Source organism: Eptatretus burgeri, chromosome 7 (genome assembly GCF_056783735.1).
Source record: "Eptatretus burgeri isolate ZD-2024b chromosome 7, Ebu_testis_v1, whole genome shotgun sequence".
Lineage (NCBI taxonomy): Eukaryota > Metazoa > Chordata > Myxini > Myxiniformes > Myxinidae > Eptatretus > Eptatretus burgeri.
The window spans coordinates 1,874,543-1,891,166 of record NC_140967.1 but is presented as its reverse complement, the minus strand read 5'-3'; the positions used below and the strand labels follow the sequence as shown (position 1 = coordinate 1,891,166).

The 16,624-nt window shown below is 40.1% G+C and overlaps 1 protein-coding gene across 4 annotated transcripts in view; it reads right to left on the bottom strand.

The window, feature by feature from the left end:
• The window catches only part of CFAP61 (cilia and flagella associated protein 61), a 256,962-nt gene that overhangs the window by 12,128 nt on the left and 228,210 nt on the right, over positions 1–16,624 (bottom strand). For 3 of the 4 annotated variants that reach the window (XM_085887231.1, XM_085887232.1, XM_085887233.1), the window contains 3 exons: positions 8,554–8,881; positions 8,106–8,197; positions 1,186–1,391 (listed from right to left, as the gene is read on the bottom strand). In XM_085887231.1, the coding sequence (XP_085743357.1) occupies positions 1,186–1,391; positions 8,106–8,197; positions 8,554–8,881 (626 nt within the window). The remainder of the gene's footprint in view (positions 1–1,185; positions 1,392–8,105; positions 8,198–8,553; positions 8,882–16,624) is intronic. The other variant, XM_085887234.1, reaches the window with a different exon arrangement.

Here is a 16,624-nt window from a genome sequence, read left to right as displayed (position 1 = left end):
GTGAATGTTTCAGAAACATCATCAAAGACGTTCCAAGTCTGCCATGCAGTTTTCTTCCCTTTACCGTGGAAGGCAGACACGACGTTACATCCAGTGAATGCATGGAAGTATGGGATCCCTCTAGCTTTCTCAGGCCCTATTGCAGAAACTACCTCGTGGACTGGAATCCATCGCGCCTTGGCTCCTTGTCCAAAGGCAATCCACATGTTCTCAAGACCTAGCTCCTGTAAGGATGGCAGTACAGATATTGCTATGACTAGTACGTCCGTGTCATTAGCCTTAATGATAATGGACTTGCTACCATCCGTCGTTGCATCCCTGGCGTGTACAATTATTCGAGTGTCAGCTTCTTCATGACAAAATGGAGACACAGCATCCAGTGACTTCCTTGTGTTGCTAATGGCATCTTCTCCTTTTGTGACGATGACTGTGCTTGTCGTCTGTGCTTCACACATCTTTTCCGCAAGGAAGTGAAACAGCTCAGTCTTGTTACTGTCATCTTGAAGAAAGCTTCTCCAGTTACTTGGGGTCTTACTGGTTCCTGTCACTCTTCTTCTGATTCCTTGCCCCCTTTTCGACCTTGCCTCGGACTTTAGACTTGACTTCTTGTACACATCAAACACTACGTCCATCCTCTCGTACCTGGCACCAGAGGATTCCACCTTTGGGATGATGTCTTCTTTAGCATAGTCATCAAATATCTTTGAAGTGCATGAAGGTAGGGCATTGATAAGTGCTGAGCCATAAATGATGACTGCATCTCCCCTTGGTTTTCTGTCTGGGATGTTCACTTGTGCTTCAAGAATTACAGCCAGCTGCGACTTCAAAATTTTTAGAATTTTTTTTTTTTCAAATTTTTCAAAACTTGGATTGTCAAATGGCCAATCAGGCAGATTTGATCAGAAAGCCCTGCAGAACAGAAATGCCTAATTTAATGCTTGTATCATAATTTGCACGATTTTTTTCTACTATCTACTACACTACTGGACTGGATAACTGTTTGACATTTTGGCTCTATGCACAGTACTGAACTTTTGACCAAGTTGAATGCATTATCGAGCTGTTCCAAAATTTTGAATTCCAATTATCATAATTATGAACAGATCGATATAATGTAACATCACATGAACAAACAGCAATGTTATAGATTCATACTAATGTAAAAGTATTGTGTGTTGAGCTTACTTGTAGAAGTCTGGAATGATACCCTCGTGGAAACGAGAGGAGAGGTTATTCAGCAGGCGCTCATGGCAACCATATAGACTCAAGAAGTTTCCGACAGGCAGTTCCTCTTTCGACAAGCAGGTGATTGTCTCCACCATGCCATATTGATTGATGTGCAGACGGAAATAGTTCCCTTCACTGGCTGAGCCTGTTACAAGCTCTTGTCCCTGTGAAACACCCCCATCATGAAATTTGTCATGTTTTATTACATTTCCCTGTCCCCCATGAATTTATATTTACTCTTTAGCCTAATCAAAAACACCTAAGGTCTCAGAGCCCCAAACCCATCCCTTCTTGTCTTGCCACATCCTTCCACCCACAACCCTCTCAACATGATAATGTTGAAGAGAGGCAAAGAGCCCTTTTCGCACTCCACCACAACCCAGCCCTACCAGGTCATGTACATGTTCATCCTGCAAGTTTTCCACCAGAAAAGTTTGAGAGGTTTCCAGCCGACATTGACAGCCTTGGAAATGGGCCTGGATGGGTTCAGGCTTCTTGCTGTCAGATCCTGCTCTGCTGAACTAGCACCTCCTCCATGTGTTCTCTTTATAAGGTCCTGATATTTGGCACAACTCATATTTGCATTAACTTGGAAGGTGGCCAACATCATTCCCACTCACAAGAAGGATGCAAAGACTCATCCACTCAACAAAAGACTAGTGTGCCTGCTTCCCATGACAAACAATGATGAAGAATCTATAATCTCTGCTGACCTCATCATTTATCTTCATTAATCATCTGATTATTGAACACCATTTTAGTTTTCGCCCCAATCACTCAAGCCTCAAAATGCTGCTTGTCCTTTCGCATGGATGGATGGGGGCATGGAAACTGAAACAGGAGGTGTCTGGGTATATATATATCACGTGCTTTTAACACCGTCTCACATCGCACTCTGCATGCCAAGCTCTCTGTCTGGCATTCAAAGCTGTCTCCATGGTTGGCTTGACAACTTCCTCCAATCATGCTGACAGCCACAGCTCTCCATGGCATTTTCTCATCTGCTCACTCTGTCAATAATCTGTGCCTCAAGTCAACGTGTCCATTCTAATCTTAATTTACATTTATGACTTTCCTTCATTTACTGGAATGAAAATCTTGAAGGCATTTCCAATGATTATACGAGGGCCAGTCAAAAAGTAACCTTAAAATGGCAATATAAATTCGAGAATGTAATGTGTGTAGTTGTGGAGTTCTTTCTTTCATGTGTGAGTTGTCTCACCACCCACCTTGCAGACACTTTGTGGAACCCCAGCAAGTTGTGAATGATATGGTGTGCTGAACCAAAGCTAATGTTCAATTCGGAGACTGTCATCCAACGTAATGCGACGGTTTTCCCTAAGCACACGCTCAACTTCTGCAACCATTTCTGGTGTGTCGGCTGTGTGAGGCTGGCCCAAACAGCATCCGCCACACTGGACACTCCACTTTTAAATTTCCTGTCCCAGTCATACACCTGCTGCAGCGACGAATATGCAGGCACCATATTGCATTTTCATTCTGCGATGGATTTCACTGGGATTCACACCCTCACTTCCCAAGAAACGGATGACAGAACGTTGCTCCTCCCTGGTGCATGCTTCCAAGGGAGCCGTCATCTTGGAACTGCTCGACTGACGTCATACACTCAATGTTTCCAGATCTAAAACAGGCAAAACATGACTCTTACCCACAGATATAACATATGTCGTCTCCAACTACAAATCTTACATTCTCGAATTTATATCGCCATTTTAAGGTTATTTATTGACTGCCCCTCGTACATTGAAATAAAACAGTTCCTCATCCCCCGAAAAACCCCAAGCCCACCTCCTTCCAGATTTACACTTTTTCCTTTCTGAGTGTTTCTGTATCCACCTTATCCATCCCGAGCATCCTTCCCCACACCTCATTTCTCCCCACTTCCCTTATTTATCCAGGTCTACCTCTATTTTGTCCTTCAACCCTGCTATTGGTGTTCTGTCTGTCTCTCTGTCTCTGTCTTGTTGCATTTTGATCAGTTCAGTGTTCTCACTCTTCCATGAGCCTTGACTTTGTCTAAAAAAAATCAACAGATTAGCAACAGCTCTTGTCCTCATAGCTGATCTTCAATTGATCAAAAGATGGTTCAGAGCTTGGAACATGTACGTCTCACATAGTTATCATATATACTTTCCTAATTGTCTGCTTGGGGGGGGGGATGGAAAATCGGGAAAGGGGGGGCATGGGGGATGGAGTTGGAGCACAGGAAACCATATTGGACTTGGCTGTCCATCCGACATTCTGATCCTGGTCTGCCCCGAGTGCCACTTTTATCGTGATTGTTTTGTTGTGTCTATATGAGTGGTCTTCACATGCTTGGGCAACTCCATGTCTCTGAACTTGGAACTATTCTCCTCCATTCGTATACTTTTGGCATATTTGTTGTTTCAACTTCACATCCTTGTTTAATATCTTCCTTTTATTTTGATGCTTGCTTTTCCTTTTAAAATATTTTTGACAAACCCTAAACTCTTATCCAGAGTATCATTCATCATTGACAAAATGAAAATGGAAGTTACAAGTGACAGGTATGAAGCACAATGTCGACTAAAAAGCAGTCCATTATTTTATTTGTTTGACAGTTATAACTTTGATAGTTTTATCAAGTTTAATGTTTCGTCAGTCATGTGCATCGTTTTTGAGGCAAGAGTTAACAGGAGTGGAGCAGAACACCTGCCAAAATAGAAGTTACTTCTCTCTATGCTATAGGTAGAATCGAACCTCTCAATGTATCAATACAGGAGTGTGAAAACGTTTGGGTGCTATCCCCATTCAACATTTGTGGGAAGGTAGAAGTGTGCAATATATGGAGATAATTCAAATTTCTGTGAAAGTCAATTTAATATCACAGTTTAACCTTGAAGTATAAAAATAAATTAGGAAATTGGAAAAGTTTTATTTTTGCAAAACATGATATTGTCGTGTCAGATGGTGTCCGTTAACATGGTTGCTCTGAGCAGGAGATCTTAGAAATGCCTCCGGGGATCCTGAAACAGTCTTCAAGATGTTACTGCATTCAAAATTATTGGGATTCCAAAAGATTCACCCAAACGTAGCCAAAACTTGCATTGTTCATGTGGGAAGGCGGGAAAACGGGAAAAAGGATTAAAAAATGTTTTTTTTAAAATAGTTTATTAAAGGTATATGGAAGTGGGGGGGGGAGATAAGACGCTAATAAATAAATAATTGGAAAGGACCCTCAAAGGACAAGGAGTTGGAAGGCACCTGCAATAATGAACAATGAAAGGAAAAAACACTGAACCATAACCCAGCTATGGTGCCAAAAATGAACACCAGGACTCACACAACAATGGGGGAATGAGCAAAGGCTTGAGGCAGGGCACGAGCTAATTGTGGTGGTGGTCGTATGGCAGCTTAGCTGCCAGGGAAGCTATCATTTCTTGAAGCACGACTGTGTCGCTGATGCAGTGCCCCTCTACTAGTACACACACTGGAATTGCTACTCATTTCACCGACCTCGGAAGGATGACAGGCTGAATCAACCCCCCTGATGCTAACTCAGCGGCCAGCGGGGCTTGAACTCAGGACCCGAGGATCCCAAGCCACCACCCTAACCACTGAGCCAACACTCGGCTTAGCTGATTGTGGATCCGTGCAGGCTGCTGTTGCACAGGGTGGGAGAGTGGTGATGAGGATATATGTGGTGATGAGGGGAGGGATGCCAATGCCAAAGTCAAATCCCAACTCCATCTCTAACTCTAACTCCAACTCCAAAACTCCAACACAACTACTACTCAAACTCCAAAACCCCAACAAAAAACGACTACGACACCACAAATACCACTCTAACTCCAAAACCCCAACACAAAACTACCACGACAACACAACCACCACTCCAACTCCAAAACCCCAAGACAAAACTACCAATCCAACTCCAAACATACCACTCCAACACAAAACTACCATTCAAACTCCAAAATTCCAACAAAACGACCAATCCAACTCCAAAACTACCAATCCAACACAAAACTACCACTCCAACTCCAAAATTCCAACAAAACTACCAGTCCAACTCCAAAACACCAACACAAACCCACCACTCCAACACAAACCTACCATTCCAACTCCAAAACCCTAACACAATTACCACTCCAACTCCAAAACCCCAACTCAAAACTACCACTCCAACTCCAAAACCCCAACACAAAACTACCACGACACCACAACCACCACTCCAACTCCAAAACCCCAACACAAACCTACCACTCCAACACCAAAACCCCAACTCAAAACTTCCACTCCAACTCCAAAACTCCAACACCAAAATATCTTGATGGTAATCATAGATTATATACCCCATGCAATTTTGAGAAGGACTTGGTGATGTGAGCCAACTCTTCTGTTTTTTGTTTTTTTAATCTCTGGGCATTATGCTTTGTTTAAAGCCCGGTCACACCTTGACGTTTTAGCCAGCGATGGCAACGTATTAAAATGTATCTAAAAACGCTGGCTGACGTTGAACTTTTGATCTTTTTTTTTTAAAGATTCGGACGTATTCATAGCGACTTGGTCTTATGTATAACGCATTGGTAACGGACACAGAACGTTTCGTTGCGTTATAGATAACTTATACCAACGAATGCTGAACCTGTTGTCGGCCTACACAACCGATGCCCAACGATAGTCTAACTTAGGCATAGCGCGTTGCACGCATCGCCGACGATGTCGTGACGTAGCCTATTAAAAGGCTGACGCACAACAATTCGAATCATAACTGCCGTAGAAATGGAAGGGTCAACATCGCGGTCACACCTTGGCGATCTTGCCAGCGTATGCCGACCTAAGAAAAATGTGTCTAAAACGTAGGGGCACGTCCAATACGATATGAGTAAGTTTGGTATACGTGAGTACAACGCTAAAGTACGCTATCATACATCGTAGTAAGTAGAGTACGTCAAGAAATTTTAAACATGTTCAAAATTTTACGACGTACTCGGCGTATGACACATGTTCCGCATGCGATGGGGATAAGTTTTACACACGATATGCGGACGCTTACACACGTCCACAAAGGCTACTTATAAGCTACTCATAAGTCGAAACACGTCGCGGTAATGTCTTTTTTACGCGAAACTTATTTCTAACTTATGTTTGACGTGCTTTGAACCAATTCTTTACGTAGTCCCAACACACATCGACGTATGTAGACGTATTCCAATGACGTCTTCCGGTCGATAAAAAAAAAAATTAACGTGTTTCTAGCTTACAACTGCCATATAAAGACGTGTTCCCAGCGGTTTTGGGAATTGGTATATAAAAATGCTGCTCATAAAAGGGGAACCCAACAGTGTTTTCGAGTTCCTTTTTGAGTCGATGTCCATGTCAGCATCAGTATCAGTATCAGTATTAGTAGTAGTTTGTTCATGTTGGCAGTAGTAGGTGAGTGTGAGGGGGAGGGTGTGGGTTATGATGGATCGTCCTTGCGTTTCACGATTTAACGATTTAAATGATAAACTCAACGATTTAAATGGCTGCATCTCCACTATTGAAAGTAGACGCTTGCGCTCAACAATTGGATTGTTTTTACACTCAACGACTTGTAAACGGCACCACTCAACTATTTTCATTGTTGACAATGAACGATTTAAATTGCTGTCACTCGCCTTTGTTTTTTGACGCTGGGGTTTGGAAATTTGAAGCGTTTCTTCTGAACGTGTTAAAACGCTCAAACTCGACTATTTTAAATAGATGCTGCTGATGGACAATTGGAATCATAGCCAAGCTAGACATCGAAGTGTGAACATCCTCGTCATGCCGAAGAAAAGTTTGAAGAATGCTGCAAATAAGTGTGCTGGCCGTGGCCGTGGACGCTGACGCAAGGACGATCCATTATACCGACGTCTTTCAGCCTATGAGTAACTTAAAAGTAACGTCTGTCGATGTGTGGCAACGATCGCGTAACGTGCCAACAACACGTTAATCATAGGTTAGAAATAAGTTTCGGGTACGCTAAACATTACCTCGGCGTGTCTCAACTTATGATTGACTTACAAGTAGCATGTGTTGACGTCTGTCAACGATCGCAGACCGTGCATACAACTTGTGGCCAGCGTAGCGGAACGTGTGAGTCATACGCCGGCATACGTCGTGAAATTTCAAGCATGAAAAAATTTGAGGACAACCAAAAAGTACAACGTTTAAAGCCAACGTACAACGATGTATGGCAGTGTTTTTCAGCGTGCTCTCAATGTTATCAAAACTTACCCATAACGTATTCAACGTGTGCCAGCGTTTTAGAAAAAAAAATTCAAAAATCGGCATACGTTGGCTAAAACGTCAAGGTGTGACCGGGCCTTTAATTCACCATGTAACTTCTGAGAGGGTGCGTGTCATTGAAGTAATATGCTCGATATCAAATGGTCATGTAATATGTGATAAAGTTTAAATTTCCTCCGTTGAACGGTTTTTGATGTACACTCAATATGTGCTATATCAAATGTTCATGTAACATGTGATAAAGTTTAAATTACCTCTGTTGAACGGTTTTTGATGTACACTCATTATGTGCTATATCAAATGTTCATGTGAAATGTATTCTGTATTCATAGGCAATGATGGATATTTTCAAGTGTTTGGTAATGATGAGCCATCACACAACCATGTCACATACATGCCAGAGCGAAACTGAAGGCGATAACTGAAATAGTCTGGAAACCATGATACTTGTCATTCACAAGTGTCAGTTTTAACTGACATTCTCTGTTTGTGAGTTACAAATGAGAGTTTGGATGAGGCTCAAAGACCTTTTGAAACCTGAAAGCATGTTATGTCCTGTTGGAACTGTGCAGCCTATATATGGGAATGTAGGTGATTGTATGGGTGATTAAAATACGTACATAATCAGGGAGACGCATCTGTGCCTCCAGGTAGGTATCGATGCCAGGTTTAGCAATGTGCAGGTAATGAAAACCACCAGGAAGGAGTCCACCTGCATGCATCAGGTAATGTCAGTATGTTTATGACTCATGGGTTGAAATCATAAAACATCTACAACACTAAATGTGCTTCAAGTGTATTGTGCAGAAAGTACTTATGAGCAAAATGAAATTAAAGAAACAAAACCAGAAGGTAACCTGTTGTGATATGATTCGTGAAATGCTCTGTGTTGTCCCTCCCTGTACCTTGTGCTTCCCATTCTGCCTCTCCACGAGGTATTTCTCAATCCCTTTTGGTCATAATAAACGGTCTTGGCACACTTTGAATCAGTTGTAAGACAGCGTTGATTGTACTTACAAAGTCCATGTTTGTAAATGTTTAGCTCTGGCTGTGTCTCAATCTACACACCTTTAACCTTGGGGGCACTGAAGGCAGGCAACAGGCAATCCATTTCAGGTGTCAGATCTTCAGGAAGTTCCAGTGTGGGATCCAACAAAGGTAAGAGCGTTGTTGCCAATTGAAAACCCAGCTCTTGTGACGAGTAGCAGCTGTGACTCCATTGTCCGGCGTGGTACCGCCGTGAGTACGTGGTCAGCGGGCCAGCAGCCCACAGCACAGGATCATTGGTGCGAAAACAACTATCCACGACAAGGCCACCGTTGTACACCAACCCAGCATCGTTCAAAGCCAGGAATGTAGTTTGGTCCACGGTACGTCGGTAGCAGCAAAACAGCACCTGTATGGCAAAAAGATGGCATGCTCATCACCGGATATCACACACATTGGAAAATGCATGAGGACACACGTGTGGAAACAGTTGTTGAAATACCAAGCTCATAATGAATAAACGATTAAAACAATGTACTCAGTATTTCAAATACAGTAAGTCCGTCAGGGTGTTGTAAAATAGGGATGATATTATATCTGTCATGGATCACAAGGTATCAACGACATTTTGGTGCATAGAGATCGTTTGGTACAAGGTACACGTCTTGCCTCTCCCATCATGCTGATCTTCCCCCATCACTGGGTTCTTCTACAATCTACACCCTCATATTAATACCCCATGCTGGTGGAACTCTTCATCATCATTTCCACCATCACTGGATTCTTCTATCGATGTGTTCTTCCACCAATGTGTTCTTCCATCATTGGGTTCTTCCACCACTGTGTTCTTCCACCAATGTGTTCTTCCACCACTGTGTTCTTCCATCAATGTGTTCTTCCACAAATATGTTCTTCCATCAATGTGTTCTTCCATCACAATGTTCTTCCACCAATGTGTTCTTCCATCACCGTGTTCTTCCATCAATGTGCTCTTCCACCAATGTGTTCTTCCACCAATGTGTTCTTCCATCACAGTGTTCTTCCATCAATGTGTTCTTCAACCAATGTGTTCTTCCACCAGTGTTCTTCCACCACAGTGTTCTTCCATCACTGTGTTCTTCCACCACCGTGTTCTTCCATCACTGTGTTCTTCCACCACAGTGTTCTTCCAGAAATGTGTTCTTCCATCACTGTGTTCTTCCACCACTGGGTTATTCTATCAGTGTGTTCTTCCACCAATGTGTTCTTCCACAAATATGTTCTTCCATCACTGTGTTCTTCCACCACAGTGTTCTTCCAGAAATGTGTTCTTCCATCACTGTGTTCTTCCACCACTGGGTTATTCTATCAGTGTGTTCTTCCACCAATGTGTTCTTCCACAAATATGTTCTTCCATCACTGTGTTCTTCCACCACTGTGTTCTTCCACCAATGCGTTCTTCCATCACTGTGTTCTTCCATCACTGTGTTCTTCCATCACTGTGTTCTTCCATCACTGTGTTCTTCCACCACTGTGTTCTTCCACCACTGTGTTCTTCCATCACTGGGTTCTTCCATCACTGGGTTCTTCCACCAATGTGTTCTTCCATCACTGGGTTCTTCCATCACTGTGTTCTTCCACCACTGTGTTCTTCCATCACTGTGTTCTTCCATCACTGGGTTATTCTACCAATGTGTTCTTCCATCACTGTGTTCTTCCATCACTGGGTTCTTCCACCAATGTGTTCTTCCATCAATGTGTTCTTCCACCAGTGTTCTTCCACCAATGTGTTCTTCCACCACAGTGTTCTTCCATCAATGTGTTCTTCCACCTACTGTGTTCTTCCACCAATGTGTTCTTCCACCACCGTGTTCTTCCATCACTGTGTTCTTCCACCACCGTGTTCTTCCATCACTGTGTTCTTCCACCACGGTGTTCTTCCACAAATGTGTTCTTCCGTCACTGTGTTCTTCCACCACTGGGTTATTCTATCAGTGTGTTCTTCCACCAATGTGTTCTTCCACAAATATGTTCTTCCATCACTGTGTTCTTCCACCACTGTGTTCTTCCACCAATGTGTTCTTCCATCACTGTGTTCTTCCATCACTGTGTTCTTCCATCACTGTGTTCTTCCACCACTGTGTTCTTCCATCACTGTGTTCTTCCATCACTGGGTTCTACCACCAATGTGTTCTTCCATCACTGGGTTCTTCCATCACTGTTCTTCCACCAATGTGTTCTTCCATCACTGGGTTCTTCCACCAATGTGTTCTTCCATCACTGTGTTCTTCCACCAATGTGTTCTTCCACCGCTGTGTTTTTCCACCGCTGTGTTCTTCCATCACTGTGTTCTTCCACCACTGTGTTCTTCCACCACTGTGTTCTTCCGTCATTGTGTTCTTCTGTCAATGTGTTCTTCCATCACTGGGTTCTTCCATCACTGTTCTTCCACCAATGTGTTCTTCCATCACTGGGTTCTTCCACCAATGTGTTCTTCCATCACTGTGTTCTTCCACCAATGTGTTCTTCCACCGCTGTGTTTTTCCACCGCTGTGTTCTTCCATCACTGTGTTCTTCCACCACTGTGTTCTTCCACCACTGTGTTCTTCCGTCATTGTGTTCTTCTGTCAATGGGTTCTTCCGTCACTGTGTTCTTCGTCACTGTGTTCTTCGTCACTGGGTTCTTTTACACCCATTGTATTAATACTCCCACACTCGTGGAACTCTTCATTATTATTATCATTATTATTATTATTATCATTGTTATTTCCTCCCTGAATGCTGGTGTCATGCCACTGTAACGATATTGTTCTCCTGTGTTATTAAAAAAACAAACGAGAAGGGAACTCTTCAATTTGCCAGATGTGACTCCACTAACATTATTACATCATTACACATACTTGTACAAAGTTTGATTTAAATCCCTGACCAAAGATGCAAATATTAAATAATTATAGCTGTGAGACCATGCGTCTGACCAGGTTGAAATTTAAAACATATATTCCACTTGACTAATCGATCATAATTGCGAAGTTTCACGTCGATTAATGAAACGGCTCAAGAGAAAAAAAAATTCAAAGATTTTCATTAAATCCAATATGGCTGCCCGACCATGTGAGCTATCAAGTGTTTGTGAATATCCTGATATCCCCAAGGCTTGTGGAACATGTGGTTGAAGTTTCCCCTCGATCCGTCAAGCCGTTCTGGAGAAGAAGGTTTTTAAAGGTTTATTCTTCAAAAAAAAATCAAAGCTGCCAAACCATGTGACCAATGACATCAGAGGTGGAGAACTTTTTGTTTCTCATGACTAGTCGAACATACCTGTAAAGTTTTGCCTCGATCTGTTCACTTCAGCCATTTCGGAGAAGATTTTTGAAGGTTTGTTTGTATGTTAAAAATAATATGGCTGAAAAAACACGTGACCGATGATGTCATCATTTTTTTCCCCCAACACAATTCAGACCGAGATGACCCTAAAATTTTTCATACTGATCGGATAACACGTCCGAAGTATGCAATTATGACATCACAAAAAAAATGACACTTGTTTGCCATGGGGAGAACTTGCCAAGTTTCAATTTTTTTCCATAGGGTTGTTTCAGAGATACAAAGGTCGAAAGTTTTTCCTTTTTTCCAACATGGTTTCCACACCACGTGACACATGACATCATAAAAAAAACATTCGACATGAGTAACTCGCACGCACCTATGGTGAAATTTTCCTGTCAATTGGATAAGCGGTTTCCGAGAAAACAAATTAGCATGAACGTATGTACGTCTGTACGGAAAACCCAAAAAGGACAATAATAATAATAATAATAATCAAAATGTGCTGCTTGAATGTTTTTGTTTTGAGAGAAATGTTCTCTCTCTCGTTCTCTCTCTCTCTCTTTCTCTCTCTCTCTCTCGTTCTCTCTCTCTCTCGTTCTCTGTCTCGCGTTCTCTGTCTCACGTGTTCTCTCTCTCACGTTCTCTCTCTCGCGTTCTCTCTCTCGCGTTCTCTCTCTCTCTCTCGTTCTCTCTCTCTCTCTCGTTCTCTCTCTCTCTCGTTCTCTCTCTCTCTCTCTCTCTCGTTCTCTCTCTCATTCTCTCTCTCTCTCTCTCTCTCTCTCTCTCTCTCTCTCTCTCTCTCTCTCTCTCTCTCTCTCTCTCTCTCTCTCTCTCTCTCTCTCTCTCTCTCTCTCATCTGCCTTCATTCTGCTCCACTCAACAACACCACCTTCCAATCTCTTCCTATCACAAGTAACATTGTCCAGAATTTACCTGTTCAATTGACTAACTCATTGTTAACATTTTGGCTCACCTTACAGTTTACTCTGTTAATGGTATTATACTGTATTTGAAAGAGTTTGCTGCTTGCTATCGTCGTTGAAGGCATCCCCTTCAGTTTGGGGTATACAGGATACCATTTGGCTTGATGTGTCATCGTTTATCGTTTCACAGCTTCATGTTTACCATTCAGCATGTTTACTTAGTTCACGAGTCACCCATTCATGAGTGTGTGTGTGTGTGTGTGTGTGTCCTTTATCAACAAAGCTATATTATGACAAGATAGACAACACAAATTAATATGGTCAAAAGGTCAAAGTCACATAAAATCGTTAATTTTCAACCAACTGACCTGAAATTGTATAAATTTGCAAATTGGGTCACTGGATTGGTTCACCAATCAAAAACGAGAAGCTGATTGTTTTGTTTGTTTTCGATCAAAAGGTGAAAGGTCAATGTTGCATAAAATCGTCAACTTTCATCCGATTGACCTGAAATTTTATTGAAACCGCTTTTCCAACCACCTTTTACAACCAACTTTTACAGCCACCTTTTAAAACCAACTTTTGGAAACATTTACAACCAACTTTTACAACCAACTTTTGCAGCTGCCTTTTCCCACCGCCTTTTTGCAACCAACTTTTCGAAACAACATCTACAACCAACTTTACAACCACTTAAAAAATACATTTACAACCTACTTTTACAACCAACTTTGACAACCACCTTTTACAATCAACTTTTACAACTGCCTTTTACCACGAAGTTTAACAATCAACTTTTACAATCAACTTTTACAACCGCCTATTACAACCAAGTTTTACAGCGAACTTTTACAACGAATTTACAACCAACTTTTACAATCAACTTTTACAATCAACTTTTACAACCAACTTTTACAATCAACTTTTACAACCAACTTTTACAATCAACTTTTACAATCAACATTTCCAATCAACTTTTACAACCAACTCTTACAACAAACCAACTTTTACAATCAACATTTACAACAAACATTTTCAACCAACATTTACAACCAACTTTTACAATCAACATTTACAACCAACTTTTACAATCAACATTTACAACCAACTTTCACAACCAACTTTTACAATCAACTTATATATCCAACTTTTACAACCAACTTTTACAACCAACATTTACAACCAACATTTACAATCAACTTTTACAACCAACTTTGACAACTAACTTTTACAACCGCCTTTTACAACCAAGTTTTACAACTAACTTTTACAACGATTTTACAATCAACTTTTACAATCAACATTTACAACCAACTTTTACAATCAACCTTTATAACCAACTTTTACAAACAACTTTTACAACCAACTTTTACAACCAACTTTTACAACCAAGTTTTACAACTAACTTTTGCAACGATTTTACAACCAACTTTGACAACCAACATTTACAACCAACATTTACAATCAACTTTTACAACCAACTTTTACAACTACCTTTTACAATCAACTTTTACAGCCAACTTTTTCGACCAACATTTACAATCTACATTTACAATCAACATTTACATTCAACATTTACAATCAACTTTTATATCCAACTTTTACAACCAACTTTCATAACCAAGTTTTACAATCAACATTTACAATCAACTTTTACAACCAACATTGACAACCAACTTTCACAACCAACTTTTACAATCAACTTTTATATCCAACTTTTACAACCAACTTTTACAACCAAGTTTTGCAACTAACTTTTGCAACGATTTTACAACCAACTTTTACAACCAACTTTTAGAAGCAACTTTTACAACCAACTTTTGCAACCAACTTTTACAACCAACATTTACAACCAACATTTACAACCAACTTTTACAACCAACTTTTACAACCAACTTTGACAACCAACGTTTACAACCAACATTTAGAACCAACTTTTACAATAAACTTTTACAATCAACTTTTACAACCAACTTTTACAACCAACTTTTACAACCGCCTTTTTGCAACCAACTTTTCGAAACAACATTTACAACCAACTTTACAACGACTCAAACAATGCTTTTACAACCAACTTTTACAACCACCTTTTACAACCAACTTTTACAACCAACTTTTACAACCAACTTTTACAACCAACTTTTACAACCAAGTTTTACAACTAACTTTTGCAACGATTTTACAACCAACTTTGACAACCAACATTTACAACCAACATTTACAACCAACATTTACAATCAACTTTTACAACCAACTTTTACAATCAACATTTACAATCAAGTTTTACAACCAACTTTTACAACCAACTCTTACAATCAACTTTTACAACCAACTTTAATAACCAACCTTTACAACCAACTTTGACAACCAACTTTGACAACCAACATTTACAACCAACATTTACAATTAACTTTTACAACCAACTTTTACAACTAACTTTTACAACCAACATTTACAACCAACATTTACAATCAACTTTTACAACCAACATTTACAACCAACATATACAATCAACTTTTACAACCAACTTTTTCAAAAACAACTTTTACAACCACGTTTTACAACTGCCTTTTCCCACCGCATTTTACAACCACCTTTTAGAAACAACACTTATAACCAACATTTACATCCAACTTTTCCAACCGCCTTTTAGAAACAACATTTACAATCAACATTTAATAACCAACTTTTACAACCAACTTTTCCAACCAACATTTACAAACAACTTTTAGAAACAACATTTACAACCAACTTTTGCAACCGCCTTTTCCCATTGCGTTTTACAACCACCTTTTAGAAACAACATTTATAACCAATATTTACATCCAACTTTTACAACCACCTTTTCCAACCAACTTTTACACCGCCTTTTAGAAACAACATTTACAACCACTTTAACAATGCTTTTACAACCAACTTTTACAACTACCTTTTACCACCAACTTCACCACAACCACCTTTTACAACCACTTTTACAACCGCCTTTTACAACCGCCTTTTACAACCGCCTTTTACAAGCATCTTTTAGAAACAACATTTACAACCACTTAAACAATGCATTTACAACCAACTTTTACAACTACCTTTTACCACCAACTTTTTCAACCACTTCAATAATGCTTTTACAACCAACTTTTACAACTCGCTTTTACCACCAACTTTTACAACCGCCTTTTACAACCAACTTTTACAACCGCCTTTAAAACCAACTTTTACATCTTACTTTTACAAGCATTTACAACCAACTTTTACAATCAACTTTTACAACCAACTTTTACAATCAACTTTTATAACCAACCAACTTTCACAATCAACATTTACAACCATCATTTACAATCAACTTTTACAACCAACTTTTGCAACCGCCTTTTCCCACCGCATTTTCAACCACCTTTTAAAAACAACACTTATAACCAACATTTACATCCAACTTTTCCAACCAACTTTTACAACCGCCTTTTAGAAACAACATTTACAACCACTTAAAACAATGTTTTTACAACCAACTTTTACAACTACCTTTACCACCAACTTCACCACAACCACCTTTTACAACCACTTTTACAACCGCTTTTTGCAACTGCCTTTTACAAACATCTTTGAGAAACAACATTTACAACCACTTAAACAATGCATTTACAACCAACTTTTACAACTACCTTTCACCACCAACTTTTACAACCACTTCAATAATGCTTTTACAACCAACTTTTACAACTCCCTTTACCACCAACTTTTACAACCATCTTTTACAACCGCCTTTCAAACCAACTTTTACATTCAACTTTTACAAGCATTTACAACCAACTTTTACAATCAACTTTGACAACCAACTTTTACAACCATGTTTTACAACCAACTTTTACAACCAACTTTTATAACCAACCAACTTTTACAATCAACCAACTTTTAGAATCAAC